The sequence below is a fragment of the Perna viridis genome, chromosome 8 (genome assembly GCF_037379345.1).
Source record: "Perna viridis isolate PV_CMFRI_1.1 ecotype Kerala chromosome 8, ASM3737934v1, whole genome shotgun sequence".
NCBI classification, from domain to species: Eukaryota; Metazoa; Mollusca; class Bivalvia; order Mytilida; family Mytilidae; genus Perna; species Perna viridis.
The window spans coordinates 10,461,581-10,481,542 of NC_142452.1; the positions used below are offsets into that span (position 1 = coordinate 10,461,581).

The window sequence follows — 19,962 nt, forward strand, 5'->3', positions numbered from 1 at the left end:
CCAGAAATTTTTTTAAAAATATATATAATTCAATAATAAATAATCAATGTAAGGTATTTCAGATGTATACTCATTTGCAACAGTTATTGTAAGGGGAGTTTCATGCATAAATTTGCAGTTTGATTATAGTTAATAAAATACTTTGCAGTTAAAATATTTAAAAAAAAACTGATAGATTATATGTTAGTGTCAGATTTTGTCATATATTGATTAATTGGACAATATAGTATTTAAATCACCATCTAAACATGTAAGAATGCACAGTAATTACTCAGTAATTGCAACCATTTATTACTCATAATGTAGTACTTTTAAATAAAAATAAATAATTATTTCTTTTTTAACTTAAAGAAAACAATTATTTACATATTCAAATAAGTTTTGACACTAAGAATAATATGAATCCTTGGATCTCCTGTACTTGATGATCACAATACTGGTATACCAGTATTGTGCACAATAGTGGTATAAAAATTCATTAATTGTAAAATTTTGCTGGGTATTGTTACCTTTTTTCTGGTAGACTTGGCCTCCCCCCTTTTTAAATACATGTACCTAATCACTAAATAAAGAAACTAAATGGCTTCCTTGCCAATTGAAAAAAGTACTATCTTAAAAAGAGAGCCGACACAGTAAAATTTTCTTCTTTTTATTTCTAAGTATCTATATTTCTTTCAAGAAAAAACACATGGCATGCAATTTTAATTTTCGATACAAGTTATCAGTATTTGGCCAATCAGCAAACAGAATTGCTTTAGGTGACCTGCGTTTCCACAGAAGAGCATCCTTAAGATCAAAGGGTAAAAAGCAAGATTATAACAACTGTGTCAGAAAAAAAAATCATTTCAAAATGTATAGTTTTTGTATTTCATTAAATCATTTTTTTTATCTTATTATTTTTTGATAAAAATTAAACTTACAGCTTTTCAGAAATCAACAGATATAATACAAAATCATCACTGAATTATTCAATATACACTTAAATCACTGACAGTTGATATTTTTCTGTAAAAAATCCACATATGTAAAAATTGTGACTTTTTTCCAGAGACTTTTTTCTTGTGACCTTTTATCTGTGATTTCAGATTAATAGGTGGTACGTCTAAATACCGCTTAGCCCCGGCTAAGTGCACTTAGCCCTTAAAAGTGCACTTAGCCCCAAATATTGATTAATATCTATATTTTTGAAGGTTGGGATGAAAAGATATGTCAGATATGGTTATATATTTGAACTTTGTTTAGAGATATTGTTATTATATTTTAAGAAAAAACGGTTTTTAAAACGGCACGCGCTGTCTGTGTGTCGGCAATTTCGTGTGCTATCATGCGTATACAAATTAACAAGTTAATCAAGCAATATATGGCTTGTCAATTAATTATGATTAATTGTTTGTCTTCAATTATATGCAATAATGACCCATTCAATAGAATTGGCGAAAAATAAATGTGCACTAGCTTGGACAAATGGTCTTTGATGTTCATCTCATAAAAACATCTTAAGTTTAGACAAAGAACGATAAAGAATAAAATATAAAAACAGTCTTTTTTTGTCGCAATATTAAAAAGATTTCTTGTTTTGGTAAGATTTTTTGAGTAAAATTAAATATCATTTAAATATGGAACATCAGTATTCTGGACATTCATAGCGAGCGCATTTACAATATACAATATAAATTTCACAAAATATACGAGATATGGCGTCCTTGGGGATCATCAACTACGTCCGTTGATTATGACATGGTCTTACATAGATTGCAAGAGGTATATATAAATATATATATATATATATTAATTATTATTAATTTAGATGAAAGATTGTTGTTTCTTTTTTAGGTAATGCATTTATCACTTTCCGTATTTACAATATAAATTATAAAATTATAAGATATGGAACGAAATAAATATCTGAACAAATTCTGACCGCTGAGTATATATATATCGCCCCCAATGTATCGCCGGTCGTCTTGTTGCACATTGGAAATTAACTCAGTTAGTAAGATTTATTTGATCATTGTTTCTTTTTTGTCCAGAAATATACCCCTTAAAAGAACGCAATGATCTGAATAACTAGTAATAAAATGTGTAGGTGTGATAATCCTTCACGGTCTACTGAACTTGGATATACAGGCACGTGTCATTATGATATCTTAAAACACATTTAAATCAATAATTGCTGCAGCGATACTTACAAAAATCGAAATACAACATCTTCATAATTCAAATTTTGTCTATTGATACTAATATGCACATATAAGTGTTCCCATCCCGGGCTAAGTGCACTGTTAGGGGCTAAGTGCACTTAGCCCGGGCTAAGTGGTGTTTAGACAGACCCATTAATAGGTTGTTGATACCAGCTCAGGGTATAGTTTTCAAATTATGTACTTCCAAAATCTTAATTCTTAACATCTGTAATTTAGCATTAGAAAAACATTTTTCTAGAAATCCTTATCAAAATTAAAAATGCACATCTTTAAATAAGCAATCTTACATAGACAAATTCTCAATCAACCCTATGTATAGGTTTTGAGATTTAAGTTAAGACAGATTGACCGAGAAAAGGACAAAATGAAAACTACAGGGCACACACTTGGGGCTTGAAAACATTAATTATGAATGAACCATCTTGAAAATGGTTCATTCATAAATAATCAACAATTTGTCCCATGCATTTTCCCCTGATTTTATTTCCCTCACTGATTTGACATGTTTTTCTCCCTTTCTGCACAAAACAAAGTACATGCAGTATGTAATGCAATATAGTTACTTACAGCCACACCAACAAGGTATGTCTCTCCTACAGATATCTGTATCCTTAAACCAAACAGTCCGTTCATCCCTCGTAACTGAAAATAGTACAAATATCCAACATAACAAGATGTACTAAAATACCATACCAGTACAACTCATGTTAGACCAACTTAATGATGGAGTCTGGGTTGATAATTTATTTTGTGTTCTTTTTTTTATTCCATGGATCAATTTTTTTTTCACCTCGTCTTTTAACTTAAAACTTAAATAAAAATCATTTGTTAATTCCTTCTATTTCCCCTATTTAAAAGTCAGGTAAGGATGTAAAAAAGTGGAAATAGATGGAGTACACCATTTCATTTCATTTCCATGTGCATTTCTTCAATCATATTTTTTCACGTTTCCTAAAACCACAATTACATAACACTTACTTCTCTCCAGATAAATATACATACCTTTAGTTTGTTCATTAGCTGGTTGTGAAGTTCATACTCAAGAAATGGCAGGTTCTAAAACATAACAATTACTTAGATGTGAGAAAAGGAGGAAATGCAGCTGCATTTGCCAGGTAATTCTTAATACTAGAAATTGTTTCTACCCAATTTTCTTCCTACTATTATACTCAGTTTGTGAACTCTTGTGAGACAAGGGAAATAATCCTTGTAAGAAGTCAATATACTAATTATTGAACACCAAGACTATCTATTCCTAAAAATTCTACTGAAAGAAGATCACACTGACACTCACTTTAAATCTTTGGTAATTAGATTAGCTTTACAAAAAGAAGATATTCAATCTACTGCATATACATCAATTAATGAAATGAGTACAAACATATGAAATGTTCATTTCTAATACTGACTAAAAATTACATTTCTTGTCTCCTGTTATTCAAACATTTTAATGAAAATATAGGCTTACACAAAATCATTATACAGTATAATTTTTTATTTATTATCAATGGTCAAATCCTTCAAATCATTTATCAGAAAATTAATAAAAAAGACCTGCAAACATTAACTTTTTTGAGTGAAAATTTTATTGAATAAAACAAGAATAGGTATGGTGTATATGTCAAAGAGATAACAATCCTCAACAGGACAAAAATGTCAGTCCAAGGCCATCCATTGGTCTTCAATGAAAAAATGTCAGTAAAAGGCCATCCATTGGTCTTCAGTGAAAAAATGTCAGTCCAAGGCCATCCATTGGTCTTCAGTGAAAAAATGTCAGTCCAAGGCCATCCATTGGTCTTCAATGAAAAAATGTCAGTAAGAGGCCATCCACTGGTCTTCAATGAAAAAATGTCAGTAAAAGGCCATCCATTGGCCTTCAATAAAAAAATGTCAGTCCAAGGCTATCCATTGGTCTTCAATGAAAAAATGTCAGTCCAAGGCCATCCATTGGTCTTCAATGAAAAAATGTCAGTAAAAGGCCATCCATTGGTCTTCAATGAAGTCAATAGAGAAACAACATCTCCTTATTTTGCAACATTAAGAATTTGAAAGCATTTTCACCCATGTAGTTTTTACATCAATTTTGATCTGTATGTCACTCATTTTAAAATAAGTCTTCTACATTTGATCATGGTTCAAAGGAATACTTACATCACTGACTTCCTTGGCACTTAGTTCACCTTTGGCTTTTAACTTAGATTTACAAACCCTAAAAAGATTGGACAAGGGACTTGTAATATTGGATTAAGTATAAACATAAAAACAGAAATATGGTAGATAGAATGGTATTACAAGCATAATCAAGCTGAGAGAAGTTCATTCTTTATGAATACAATGCAGCCAATTCAGAAGTTATTGTACCCTTTTTCCTAACAGTTATTATATTAGAGTTAAAAGATGGTAATGAAATCAGACAATATATGAATCAGCAATCTAGGATTTGGCACTCTGGTAATAATTCAAACTGAATTTTTAATTTAGTGACAGTAAGACAAATGAATTGTCATATTGGCGTGACTATTACTAATTCTAACAGGTAAATCTAAATTATTATCATCATATTGACTTGATTATAACTAATTCTAACAGGTAAATCTAAATTATTATCATCATATTGACTTGATTATAACTAATTCTAACAGGTAAATCTAAATTATTATCATCATATTGACTTGATTATAACTAATTCTAACAGGTAAATCTAAATTATTATCATCATATTGACTTGATTATAACTAATTCTAACAGGTAAATCTAAATTATTATCATCATATTGACTTGATTATAACTAATTCTAACATGTAAATCTAAATTAATGGAATAAACAAATAACCTGACCAATGTGATGTACTTTCTGAGGAGAAAATCAGACCAAACACGTTGCTAGAATACACAGTTTTAGAGACAGTGAAAGTTTTTATAGAACTTACATAAAGTAATATATTATGTAAGAATTTCTATGATACTCAAAATAAAATGATTTTAAATTATGATTAGATATCAATGCAATGGAATCCATCTCTGTGGGCAAAAATGTTGTACATTAGCAATGTATAAAATCATTAATTTGATCTAGAGGTCAAAGTTCAAGGTGAAAGGTCAACAACCACATCCTCTTGAGCTGATCTACCCTCATGCCCAATATCAAAAGACTACATCAAAAGACAAAAAGTTACAGTTAGGATATGATTTGTTACAGACGGACAGACATATTGATCACAATAGGGTGTCTTTCACTTTTCATGGTGGCCCCAATTACATTATTAGTTATATAATAACATGACAGTAATTTCTGAATTTTCTGATTGCAAAGGTTTAAAGCAAAAGCATTGAATCCTCTTTTCATGTATGAAAAAGCTAAAATAAGGCATATTGTATCATTCCAAATTTTTGCTAAATTTTATATGTTTTATGTTTAGCACTGGTGGCTATGTTTTTTTCTTTTGCATTGATCATAAATCTCAACACAATTATTGTACATGTACATGATATCCTAAGGAATATTCAACACTCTATGTAAAGCTCTGTACCAAATCTGAAACTATTCTGTCAAGTGAAATCAGAGAAAATAAAACAAAAATTGTTTTTGATGAATATAAAAATGGACATACAAAATTTTGCAGTATAGCCCCCTCCTACAAGAGGGGGGTATAATCATTCATAATTACAGAACTTAATTCAAAAAAGAATATGCCGATATAAAAACGGGATATAAAAAGCAGGGTTTATTCTTCAATAAAAGTTAAAGCCAAACAGATAGCTATATTGTTCTGATGTCTCAACTAACCTAGCTTGTATCAGAGAACCTCTCCCATAGGTTTGTATCTCAGATGGTGGGTCTATAGTGGTGAATAAAACATCTGGTACTTTCTTCTTCCTGTAATAAATAAGGATATACTGAAAAGTATAAGTCAATATTTCTGTGAATGTTCTATGTACTGCTTTTAATCTCTCAAGCATCATTATCACCCTTTGCAAGCATCTGGCAAAAGCTATGGTATCTTGCCTCATGAACATTTACATAAAATTACATTTACATCAAAAACAGTCCCTAAAAGCAGAATTTGACAGATGAATGATTGGCAGACAAGGGACCAATAACAAATGTCTTGTGACCATGTTTTTTTTTTTTTTTTAATGCAAAATACCAGATTTAAACTTAATTTTGGTAGAGATGATGGTATGTATGCTATACAACTACTCACCTACAAATAGCACAATAGGACAGATTAACTGGAAACGGTAGAGATGATGGTATGTATGGTACATGACTACTCACCTACAAATAACACAGGAGGTCAGATTAACGGAAAACAGGAGATATGATGGTATGTATGGTATACCACTACTCACCTACAAATTGCACAGGAGGTCAGATTAACTGGGAACGGTAGAGATAATTGTATATATGGTATATAACTACTCACCTACAAATAGCACAGGAGGAGAGATTAACTGGGAACAGTAGAGATGATGGTATGTATGGTATATAACTACTCACCTACAAATAGCACAGGAGGAGAGATTAACTGGAAATGGTAGAGATGATGGTATGTATGGTACATGACTACTCACCTACAAATAGCACAGGAGGTCAGATTAACGGGGAACAGGAGATATGATGGTATGTATGGTATACCACTACTCACCTACAAATAGCACAGGAGGACAGATTAACAGGGAACAGTAGAGATGATGATATGTATGGTATACCACTACTCACTTACAAATAGAACAGGTGGACAGATTAACTGAAAACAGTAAAGATGACGGTCTGTATGGTATACCACTACTCATCTACAATAGCACAGGAGGACAGATTAACTGGGAACGGTACAGATGATGGTATGTATGGTATACCACTACTCACCTACAAATAGCACAGGAGGACAGATAAACTGGGAACAGTAGAGATCATGGTATATACAGTATATGACTACTCACCTACAAATAGCACAAGAGGAAAGATTAACCGGAACTGTAGAGATGATGGTATGTGTGGTATATGACTACTCACCTAAAAATAGCACAGGAGGTCAGATTAACGGGGAATGGTAGAGATGATGGTATGTATGGTATATGACTACTCACCTACAAATAGCACAAGAGGACAGATTAACTGGGAACGGTAGAGATCATGGTATATACGGTATATGACTACTCACTTACAAATAGCACAGGAGGAAAGATTAACCGGAACTGTAAAGATGATGGTATGTGTGGTGTATGACTACTCACCTAAAAATAGCACAGGAGGTCAGATTAACGGGGAATGGTAGAGATGATGGTATGTATGGTATATGACTACTCACCTACAAATAGCACAAGAGGACAGATTAACTGGGAACGGTAGGGATCATGGTATATACAGTATATGACTACTCACTTACAAATAGCACAGGAGGAAAGATTAACCGGAACTGTAAAGATGATGGTATGTGTGGTATATGACTACTCACCTAAAAATAGCACAGGAGGTCAGATTAACGGGGAATGGTAGAGATGATGGTATGTATGGTATATGCATACTCACCTACAAATAGCACAGGAGGACAGATTAACTGGGAACGGTAGAGATGATGGTATGTATGGTATATGACATAGAGAACACAGGAAGGTAGGCGACATATCATCTCCTCTGTAAATATTAAACACGCCTTGTTTACGGTTTGTTTCTTTGTGAACAGATAAACATGCATTAACAAAACTGAATTGTGTAAGTTCAAACAATCATTCTCCATACAATTGCTGACTTCAGATACTTCTTCAGTAATTAGAGGTTTGAATTATTTCTCCACTTGATTGTAAAATATACATTTTCAACATGCTAACTTTAGGTAAATTTTACCACAGAAGTTGGAGAAATAGTTAAAAAGGCTGGCGGAGAATCGACTTCTCCCATGATAAAACTAGGGAAATGTAAAATGGTTGGAAATATCTTGCAGAAATTTAATCACCTTCATGTTGTTTAATGGTGCATTTTTATTGACTGACTTAAAATGTGATAAATTAAACATTAAAAATCCATTCCATGAAATTTCAAAGGCTCAACTGATATTATGAGATAATTCCACTTTAGTGCTTCTTATGCTATCAGCTTCTTTATTCTTCAAACATTTGTTTACAAAATTGAAACTGTAAAGATATGGGAGAGCAAATTTGTTTTGGACTTTATATTAATGGCTTATTGTCTCTTTTAAAAATTCTGGACACTCATTTTCCAATTCTGTGACCTACTGTTCATAACTAAGTCTGCTTTGACCATTCTGATTGGCTAGATTGACATCTACAAAAAGTTTCTTGATACCATCCTTGTCTAGCTGCAACCTATCCAAACTGGGAACCAGCGGTGTCGAAACAGACTTGGATGAAAGGATAGGGTCAGAGGTCACCTGTACTCTTGCGGCCGTGCCTGTTGCTGAAAGGACTATTATTTCATCACTGAAATACCAAAGATAATGACTTAAGTCTGAATAATAGATTATCCTAAGTCTTCATGCTGCAAGTTTTGTACCATAAATTTTCAAGGCATCACATACCATTGATAAGCAGCATTTCAGTACTTAAAAAAGAACCAACTATCCTTGAATCAAAGACTGAAATCTTTAAGGTCGCTAATCATCAAATATTTTTATGCCACTGATTTTGGCTTGCTTTCAACATTTGAAAAGGCATGAATGCGATATGCTCTAAAATCATGTGACTTCTGCTAGAATCTTGTTTACCTTTATATGATTACTCTATAGTAACTGTGATGACCCGAGCAAAACAACTGGTTACCAGGAAGTGTGGTAATGTTTTCGTTCTACAAGTTTCTCTAAAAATTTTAGCAATCTTATACAATCAATTGTAACAGGCCCTTGTGTCTGAATTGGAAACTGGGTAATGTTCAGTGCTAACCAATTGTTTTATCTTTTAATGTAAACTTCCAATTCTCGCACAAGCAAAAAACACAAGTAGAAAGAAATGAAATTACAAGTGCAAGAAGTTGCTAACAATATTAAACAATCTTAAATTTATCACAGCAGATCAGGGCTATAAAGACTGTGTCAATTCCACATAAAGAAAAAAAATGACCATTCTGAGCATACCAAATAGATGTCTGTTCTATATAGCCCAGCACAGCATGACAACCCATAGCTCTCATATGAGATCTTATTTCAGTCCTGATCTCCAACCACCACATGTCTCTAGTTTCTGGTTCCTCTGTAAGACAATCAAATAACAAATGTTTCATACAAATTTTGTCAAATTTAAATTAACTTACAGGGAAACGTATACATTCCAATTATAAACCTGTGTTAACTGATGTTTTTAACCAATAATTACAGACACATAGAAGTATAATTTGGACAGGTTTCTATTCATTATGAAACTAAATAATGCACTGAGGATTCCTCCTATCTAAAGATTTTTCTATTAATTTCAATGAATTGTATAATGAGGAAGAATTTGATGGGTTAGATTATGATTTGACTCCAGGATTACACAGTACATGAAATAATTTTAGATCAATTAGTAAAACATGATGAGCCTAGTTAACAAAGCTTTCCTTCAATATGCTGATAAGTACTTATGTTCAGCTTTTTTATATCATCATTACAAGATGTCACAATATTAATTCTGTGGCTAGACTCTTACCTAATTTTCTTCACTTGCAATGTGACAGTGCCACTGGACAATTAAGACGTACTTACCCTTCCAGAGCACCTGATGTCACTTCTTGTATAGTAAATGCTTTAGTATCATGTCTAATTTTCCTTATCTTCAGTTTGTATGTGTTATTGTATTTTGTTCTGTATTATTGTCAATGAAGATTGTTTCCTGTTTTCACATTTTGGCTATACCAATGAACAGTTGCGCTTTAAGCGCATGATACACCCGTTGCCCTTTTAGCTTGTCCTTATGCTTTTAATGAATTTATATGATCAACTAGAAATACTGTGAATACCCTCCCCCCTAAAAAAAAAGTAAATAAAAAATGCACAAAAAATTTGACACTATCAAGGCTACCACAATTTTAACTAAGTTAGTTGTCTTGATTTTTCACCCATACATTTCTATCTTGTTTAAAACACACTTTTCTGACAAAGTTACCAGGTACCTTTATATTTATTAGTCGATCATCATAACAAATGGTCCTTTTTAAACGATTTTTCAAAGAATAAAATTTCCTCAGCTGTTGCCATTTTTTTTCTTCAAAGAGTAAAACTTCATGACACATAACGTGAAATTTGACATTTATACAAATCGGAAGGGAGCTTACTTCAATAGATATGAACAATTCACCAATATTGCATAAAAGTTAGTGAAAGTGTTTTTGAGTAATTGTGCGGAAACTTGAAAATCTCCCATTTTTTAGGGATAAAAATTCATAACATGGAAATGAAAAATCTTGAAGTTATACAAATCAATAGGGAGCTTACGTCACTAGATATGAACAATTCACCAAAGTTTCATTGAAGTTGATGGAAGCATTTTTGAGTTATTGTCCAAAAACTTGAAAATCCCCCTTTTTTTTAAGTAAAAAATTCGTTACACGGAAACAAAAAATCTGAAATTTATAAAAATCGAAAGGGAACTTATGCCAATAGATATGAACAATTCACCAAAGTTTCATAAAAATTGGTGAAAGTGTTTATGAGTTATTGTCCGAAGTGTGGACGACGGACGGACAGACGGATGGACACTGGTATACTATAACACGTCCCGTCTTAGACGGGTGTATTAAAATACTTTTCCTCATAGAACAAATTTCAAAAGTATTCACCAATGAAAAATCTGCTATACAGTAATACAAATGTGCATGATAGAAGAAAAGAATGCTTTTATGCCAATGGAGATTGTAAGCACTCATCCCAGAGAAGCGTTGTAGTAATAATTTTATTTTAAAGCATGATTACCTTTACTAAATCTTACATAAATACACTATATCATCATTTATATTTCCTTTATCTCCTGTTTTATTTTTAAGTAAGAATTGAACTGCAATTAAAATATTAAAATGTCTCATATTTCTATTACCTGGATTGAGGATTTTGTCCAGCAGTTTGACAGATTTAGATGACACCACACCACCAAGATGTGAAATAAAACCAGCAGGAAAATTTGTCATGGTGAAAAATGGATATTCCTGTAAATAGAGACATGTAATATAATAAAATAAAAGTTTTTATTAAGTAGTAAAATTTCTCCACATTTATGAGATACTGAAATTTCAGAAACAAGTGAGATTTATTTAATATCGGCAAAAATTTGAGATGGGTTGTTGTGGTAATAATTAAAACTTATATTTTGGAATTTATTACAAGGGAGATCTACAGCAAAAAGAAAATTTAGTATTTGGTAAAACAAACAAAAACAAAATAGTTTCTGAATTTAGAGTATTGCATTTTTTCTGTAAATATTCATACTTAGAAAAACAAGATACTTTTTAAGGCATCTCCTTATAATGCAACCTGAGAGTCCACAAGACATTTTAAATGCAACTAAATATATCAAGTTTGTTCTAATAACTGTCATTGATAATTTGGATCCAACTTTAATACAGGAAGCACGTAAAATAAAAAGTAAAAAAAACTGATAGGAAAAAAAATGATATTACCAAGATAAAGCATAACTACTAATGGAGATTATAATGGTGACAGTATTATCAATGTAAACACAATAATAGGCATACCGAAAATTCAAAAATTATTGTGACGGTTTTCATGATTGTGATAATTACAATAAACTTAAAACTGCAATAATAAAGACTCACATTTTGGACTTTTGACATTACTGATTGGCAATTTTCTCAAAGTTACAATAATTCAAAATCAAATTATCAAATTGTATGTCAACATCACAATAATCAATGAAGGCAACAATTTCTTCATTTACAGTATTTAATTATACAAAGTTAGATTTTACTAGGCTGCTGTGACACCGTTTTGGTAAATACCATGAAAATAAAAAAAAAAAATGTTGTACTGTATTTTTGTTTGTACCAATGATTCAGTATCAGTTTTTTGGGACACACCACTGAATCAATACTTAAGACTATAAGATAGTTGCACAGGCTGTTTTGGTGAATATTATAGAAATCAATACTGGGGCTGTTGTGATAAAGTTTGGTACATACTATTTAATCAATACTGAGTTATTCATACCATTAAATAACTACTGGGTTGCTGTGCAGATAGTTTTGGTACATACTATTTAATCAATACTGGGCTGCTGTGCTGACAGTTTTGGTACAAACTATTCAATCAATACTGGGCTGCTGTGCAGATAGTTTTGGTACATACTATTTAATCAATACTGGGCTGTTGTGCAGATAGTTTTGGTACATACTATTTAATCAATACTGGGCTGCTGTGCAGATAGTTTTGGTACATACCATTTAATCAATACTGAGTTACTGTGCAGGCAGTTTTAGTACATACAATTAAATCAATACTGGGCTGCTGTGTTGACAGTTTTGATACATACTATTTAATCAATACTGGGCTGCTGTGTTGACAGTTTTGGTACATACTATTTAATCAATACTGAGCTGTTGTGCAGATAGTTTTGGTACATACCATTTAATCAATACTGGGCTGCTGTGCTGACAGTTTTGGTACATACTATTTAATCAATACTGGGCTGCTGTGCTGACAGTTTTGGTACATACTATTTAATCAATACTGGGCTGTTGTGCAGATAGTTTTGGTACATACCATTTCATCAATACTGGGCTGCTGTGTTGACAGTTTTGGTACATACTATTTAATCAATACTGGGCTGCTGTGTTGACAGTTTTGATACATACTATTTAATCAATACTGAGCTGCTGTGCAGACAGTTTTGGTACATACCATTTAATCAATACTGGGTTACTGTGCAGATAGTTTTGGTACATACAATTAAATCAATACTAGACTGCTGTGTTGACAGTTTTGGTACATACTATTTAATCAATACTGGGCTGCTGTGCTGACAGTTTTGATGCATACTACTTAATCAACACTGGGTTACTGTGCAGATAGTTTTGGTACATACCATTAAATCAATACTGGGCTGCTGTGCTGACAGTTTTGGTACATACCATTAAATCGAATCTTGGCTGTTGTGGAGATAGTTTTGGTACACACTGTTTAATCAATACTGAGCTACTGTGCCAACAGTTTTGGTACATACTATTTAATCAATACTGGGCTGCTGTGCTGACAGTTTTGGTACATACTATTTAATCAATACTGGGCTGCTGTGCTGACAGTTTTGGTACATACTATTTAATCAATACTGGGCTGCTGTGCAGATAGTTTTGGTACATACTATTTAATCAATACTGAGTTACTGTGCAGACAGTTTTGGTACATACAATTAAATCAATACTAGGCTGCTGTGTTGACAGTTTTGATACATACTATTTAATCAATACTGGGCTGCAGTGTTGACAGTTTTGGTACATACTATTTAATCAATACTGAGCTGCTGTGCAGACAGTTTTGGTACATACCATTACATCAATACTGGGCTGCTGTGCAGACAGTTTTGGTAAATACCATTTAATCAATACTGGGTTACTGTGCAGATAGTTTTGGTACACACTGTTTAATCAATACTGAGCTACTGTGCCGACAGTTTTGGTACATACTATTTAATCAATACTGGGCTGCTGTGCTGACAGTTTTGGTACATACTATTTAATCAATACTGGACTGCTGTGCTGACAGTTTTGGTACATACTATTTAATCAATACTGGGCTGCTGTGCAGATAGTTTTGGTACATACTATTTAATCAATACTGAGTTACTGTGCAGACAGTTTTGGTACATACAATTAAATCAATACTAGGCTGCTGTGTTGACAGTTTTGATACATACTATTTAATCAATACTGGGCTGCAGTGTTGACAGTTTTGGTACATACTATTTAATCAATACTGAGCTGCTGTGCAGACAGTTTTGGTACATACCATTACATCAATACTGGGCTGCTGTGCAGACAGTTTCGGTAAATACCATTTAATCAATACTGGGTTACTGTGCAGATAGTTTTGGTACATACAATTAAATCAATACTAGGCTGCTGTGTTGACAGTTTTGGTACATACTATTTAATCAATACTGGGCTGCTGTGCTGACAGTTTTGATGCATACTACTTAATCAACACTGGGTTACTGTGCAGATAGTTTTGGTACATACCATTAAATCAATACTGGGCTGCTGTGCTGACAGTTTTGGTACATACCATTAAATCGAATCTTGGCTGTTGTGGAGATAGTTTTGGTACATACCATTAAATCAATACTAGGCTGCTGTGCTGATAGTTTTGGAGCTGATTTTCCACCACTCCCAATACCACTACCACTACCACTACTTCCAGTCAAACTGGATCCTATGAAAAATTTAATTTTGTGATATGTAAAAACAAAAACAACAAGCATTCTGAAAGTAATACATGGTAATACATAGTCCCCTACCAACAGGAAAATCTGTTGATACAATAGATTGCAAACTTCATGCATAATCTGTTTATGAAAAATAAAAACTGAGTACTCGCATTACAGGCTGTAACAGGTCTCACCTTTAGGTGGAGTGTTAGTGCTGACATCTGAATCTGAAGATCTTCTGTTTCCTTGGGAAGGGGTCACCATCTTTACAGGGGAAGTTGTACTTCTGACAGCATGAACTGGGGGTGATGAGGGTGGCATTGTATCTTCAGGAACTGGGGAACTGAAAGCAAAGCTAAATGCTGATTGGCTACTGGAGAAGAAGGGTGGAGCAGAGGGAGGGGGAGAGCCAATGGAATGTTTACGTGCACGTCTAGAGGGTGGAGTTACACTTTGCTGGGTGTACCGAATGGGCGGAGATACACTCTGTAATGTGTGTCTATGAGGTGTTGTATACAGCCTCAAACTGGAAAGAAAAGAGAAAGAAAACAAAAGCACAACATTAGTACAGTTAGTAAAAACTAAAATGATTGTTAACTAACACCAAAAACTTAAAAGTATTGTTAACATAACAGTGAAACTTTTCTAAACTGGTCATGATGTATAACATTAAAGCATCATTATCAGACACCGGCAAAACTATATGTATCTCTATTTCTAGCTTGGTAATACCAAGATGAAGAATATTTATAAAGAATTACAGATTTTTTCAACAAAATACTACCCAGTAAATGTTATATAGTAGTACACTTGTTTTTATTCAGATTTCTGTTGATCCTTATCAAAATAAACCAGCCAGGATGTCATTTTGACAACTATAATGAGTAGGCCAAATAATAGTTTCCTTCAAAGCGCCAAAAAATGTAAAGGTTTAGCGTAGAACCAACAGAAAACTATGCAAAATGACAAAAGCCCTGCAAAAAGTTCGGCAGGTTAAGAAAGTTTCACAAGTCAAAAAAAATATAACACCAAACTGATATTCAATGGTGCACACTTACCAGTAATGCATAACACCAATGTGTAGTAGAGATTGGTGGTAAATACTGTAGAAAGGAAGACATATTATACCGATATGTCCAAAGAAAATAAAATGATCAAAGAGATGCACTGTAATAATTTGCACACATGTGACAAATTGGGATATTTTGGGGCTAGAAGACCAGGAGGGTTCTTTATTTTATTCCGGGCTGGGGTAAATGGAACTGATGTGAACAGTCAACATCTGCATCAATCTCCTGCACAGAGGATATGTTCCCTATTTCAAAGCCTTTCATCTGTGCCATACTCAGTGCTAAGCCCACCATTTTATGCAAATTAGTACAGTACAACTAACACAGCTTCATGGATTGTTATGAGTAGTGCTCATGAGTATGAATTTTGTCAAATCCTGAATAGCAGAGCCTTTTAGCTAGTGAAGTGAAAAGTAGTAATTCAGGAAGTGGTCATAGATCTACAGAGGAGAATGCATCAACATTCAACTTCTACCCAAGTATCTTCTCAGTGATAAACAGAACCCCACAGGAAGCAATTAAAATTTCACTATCATTAAAATTAGACCTTGTTTTTTTTTTTTTTTTTTGTTCCCAAGAAAACAAATAAATATAGGAGGGGCCAATTAGACTGCTAAAATTTTAGGTGAGGGAAATCAATGAAAATGAGATTTCTGCTCACCTCTGGACAGAGTTCATATGTATGCAAAAATTTAACCAAAGCATTTTAATTCCATTTTTCACGACCTCCATATCTCCAGTATTTGAACCAATGGCAAGTAAATCAATAAGAAGTAAAAAAAGCATAGCTATAATTAACCTAAACTAAATTTATATATTGAGGTATATTTACATCAATTATAACTGATGAACTTCTTTGTTTATGGTATATTTACATCAATTATAACTGATGAACTTTTTTGTTTATGGTATATTTACAACAATTATAACTGATGAACTTCTTTGTTTATATATTAAATCTAAACTACATTTTAAATGAAATATATTAACTAGCTTGATATTGATAATTTTGTATGTAAACAGATTTCTATGCTAACTATGTGATTATCAATACAACTCACTGCATTATCTACTGTAAACCAGGAAGTTTTTGGGTAAAATTCTCACATCCCCCAACCCTGTTTTGGCTATCAATCTATTTTATTACTCAAATCAAATCATAATGTTTTAAGAAAAAAACATTAACGACAGATGAATTTTTACGTGTCAGGTCTTACCAACAAAATAGTAAGAATTAAACAAAAATTTCATGGTTAACAGTAACTAAAAGTCGATGTGGCAGTTTTATAAGTAATCCAATATTTGTCATAATTATTCTTTACTTTATAAATTAAGCACAACCATGGAAAAACAAACATTTTAACATTTGTCATTATATTCAAACGTACATGCATTATACAATATGACAACAGCATGTGCCACATGCATCATGCAAAACATAATTCAGGATGCAAATAGATAATTGAAATTAAGTAATCTGTGCTTTTGTTTAAAAAAAAACGAAACAAAAATGAAAGGAAATTCTACCATAAATGCAACCATCTTTTCCTTTTTAACAGCAAACATGATGCATAAAAAAGAAATGAAAATTGAAAAGGCACTAATGAATTTAAATCAAGCAGTTGTCATAATATCAAAGCGCAGGGGTACTCAGTAAACATAAGCACACAAATGTCTTCAACCAATGATGGATGATCTCTATAACATGATGTAATAACTTAGTGAGATACTGAATCTTTCTCTGCAAGCAGTTGATTTTTTTTCAATCAAATTGAAATGTAAATTTCTATGCAGTGGCAAGAAGTTTTGAAGTTCAACTTTTGAGATTCTTGAAATATGACAGTCAACAAGGTCAACTGTTCACCAAATTAGATTCTCTATCTCTAACTTTTTTAATAGTATTTTTATTGTTGAAATAACATTTTCACCTGAAAATGGTAACCTTCCCTGAATAATGTCACTCAACATGTCATTAATAGCACAATGTTAACAAAACAACAACAAACAGTCAAATCTATGCTAATGAAAACTTCTATTTTCCTTTACTGTTGAATGTTCTTTGTAGTCATAAAATAAATAAACCTTAAATAAAATAATCTTGCAAAATAAAACATTATCAACTAACCAGCAGGATAAATCAAGCCCTCACACATGAGTAGAAATATTTTTCTGCAACAGGTTAAAAATAGAAATAACGAAGTATGAATTACAGAGAGTCTCCTTCTTTATATTTCTTGTACAAAACATTTTGGTCTGTCTGCCTGTGTATATGGTTCTGTATTGTATTGAAAAAAACATGATAAATACTTTCTTTATTTGTTTTTAAGAATATGGTAAGTTAACTACATAGTGGATGTAATGTGTAATGTATCACTAACTTTTTTTCTGAAACACTTGATATTCTGACAGTCCTTCACACAGACTTACAATTCTATAACTGGAAGTTTCTGATAAGCCACAAGCCATACTGCAATAATCTATTGTGCTTTTACAAGATAAAAAAATCAGAGAAACAAATGCTTCATTTGTCGAAGACAAATAACAGTACTTTTGAAAAATTCGAGGATCAGGATTTACATTATGACTCATAGATTATTGTATTTCTCCAATCTGGATAGAATAATTTGATGATTAACTCAAACATATATTTAATAATCTCAAGGATATTTCTAAAATAGGGAAAAGACAATAATAAAACATATCAAGGAGAACAATGGAATGATTATAATATTGCTACAACTAGAACATTAATCAAGTCATTATCTGTTAACATACGTGTCATATTCAGCAATCTAAACATCCAATCAATCATCAAACTTCCTTCAATGTAAGGTTTTAAAACTTATCATTTAATGACTCCAGTTTTACTTGCTATTAATTTAGAACACACTAGTAAAATGTCTTTTGGCAAAACAGAACCATACAAATAGAAGTAATCCAAATAAGTAACAACAGCTGAGTTATTTTTCCATACTACACACTAGTTCTTAAATTAAATCTCAGTGACTGCACACAGAAAGAAAGCATTACTTCATCAAGAAAAAAAAAGAAATATGTATTAACAATAGGGCTTGTAAGTCTTGTCACGTGACCATTTCAGAATATTCACCAATCCAGTAGTCAGACTTGTCTGACCCAAAATATATCAGATTTTATTTATCAAATTTATCAAGATTTGCAGTACATGTGTATTACGAATTTCAAAATACCTAAAACACTGATGCTTCATTCCGTGTATTGCACATAGTAGAACCTCCATTCCTATTTCAATAATTTTGGTTTTTGAGTACTTCTTGTATATAATTAATTTTTGGATTAAGAACTTCCTATACATTTGATTATAATGCTGCTGATGAGAGGTTACTCCTTGGAACATTTGTACAGAATAAAGAAATTTGCAAATATATATGATTGATATTTTTGTATTTTAGTAGAATTTATAGATAAAAAATAAATGAAGAATGAGACTTACAAGCTCTACACTACACTCAAATGTATTATTAAAATATTTGTAAATGGTATGCCGACCAAATGAAAGCCTGATGTTATGTTATCAACAATGTCATCACATTCAATTACCAAAGTCTGTATTTGATGTCCCTACAAATGTGTATCATAATCACCTCAATGTTGCCCATGTATATTCTCACATAGGAAATTGTAACAAGAGAAGTATGTAAATTAGACTGATGTTATGGAGAAAACAATCTTCACATTTTTTAAAGATATACTATCCAAAATTAAATCAACCTCTTTAATAGAAACATTTTTCACCCAAGCCCTGCTGCTCTAAATGACAGCTTAAAATTACCTGTGTCTCCCACTAGAAAAAAAATGAAATAAAAAATTATAGACAAAATGCAATATAAATACATAACCCATACTATTGATAACTATTTGAACTATCAAGCAATATTGGTGTATTAAAGAATTCGTAACTTTGAACCTATTATAATAAAGCAATTAGGGCAGATAACTCATCTACTTACTCTTTCAGAAGAGGTGATACCCCCTGTGGAGAAGGAGGCTGTTGATGAAGTTTGGCAATGTTAACCACAGTTCCTATCCCTCGAGCCACTATTCCGGATTCTCCCTCCAAATCAAAGCACTGGAAATACCTAACGAGTGGGGGATATTTTACCCATTAGCTAGTCAAGACATGCCACAGTGAGACAAAAAGAAACACAAGATTTATAATTATTGTTTTTTGTTTGTTGGGGTTTAACGTCCGAGCAGCAATATTTCAGCTATATTCAGACAATATAATTATTGTACTGATAAAGTTATACAAACCAACAAAAGTGGTTATCTAATATTATGATTGATGC

General features: G+C 32.3%; 1 protein-coding gene across 12 annotated transcripts in view; it reads right to left on the reverse strand.

Moving 5' to 3' along the window:
- LOC148609277 (C2 domain-containing protein 5-like) overlaps window positions 1-19,962 on the reverse strand; it is a 71,163-nt gene that overhangs the window by 39,931 nt on the left and 11,270 nt on the right. For 5 of the 12 annotated variants that reach the window (XM_088542733.1, XM_088542732.1, XM_088542731.1 and 2 more), the window contains 12 exons: window positions 19,624-19,752; window positions 19,214-19,234; window positions 14,759-15,090; window positions 14,469-14,569; window positions 11,226-11,334; window positions 9,293-9,407; window positions 8,439-8,642; window positions 7,735-7,839; window positions 5,989-6,078; window positions 4,353-4,410; window positions 3,204-3,257; window positions 2,769-2,843 (listed from right to left, as the gene is read on the reverse strand). In XM_088542733.1, coding sequence (XP_088398859.1) covers window positions 2,769-2,843; window positions 3,204-3,257; window positions 4,353-4,410; window positions 5,989-6,078; window positions 7,735-7,839; window positions 8,439-8,642; window positions 9,293-9,407; window positions 11,226-11,334; window positions 14,469-14,569; window positions 14,759-15,090; window positions 19,214-19,234; window positions 19,624-19,752 — 1,393 coding nt within the window. Of the gene's footprint in view, window positions 1-2,768; window positions 2,844-3,203; window positions 3,258-4,352; window positions 4,411-5,988; window positions 6,079-7,734; window positions 7,840-8,438; window positions 8,643-9,292; window positions 9,408-11,225; window positions 11,335-14,468; window positions 14,570-14,758; window positions 15,091-19,213; window positions 19,235-19,445; window positions 19,458-19,623; window positions 19,753-19,962 lie in introns of all 12 variants that reach the window. The other 7 variants (XM_088542742.1, XM_088542741.1, XM_088542738.1 and 4 more) reach the window with 5 other exon arrangements.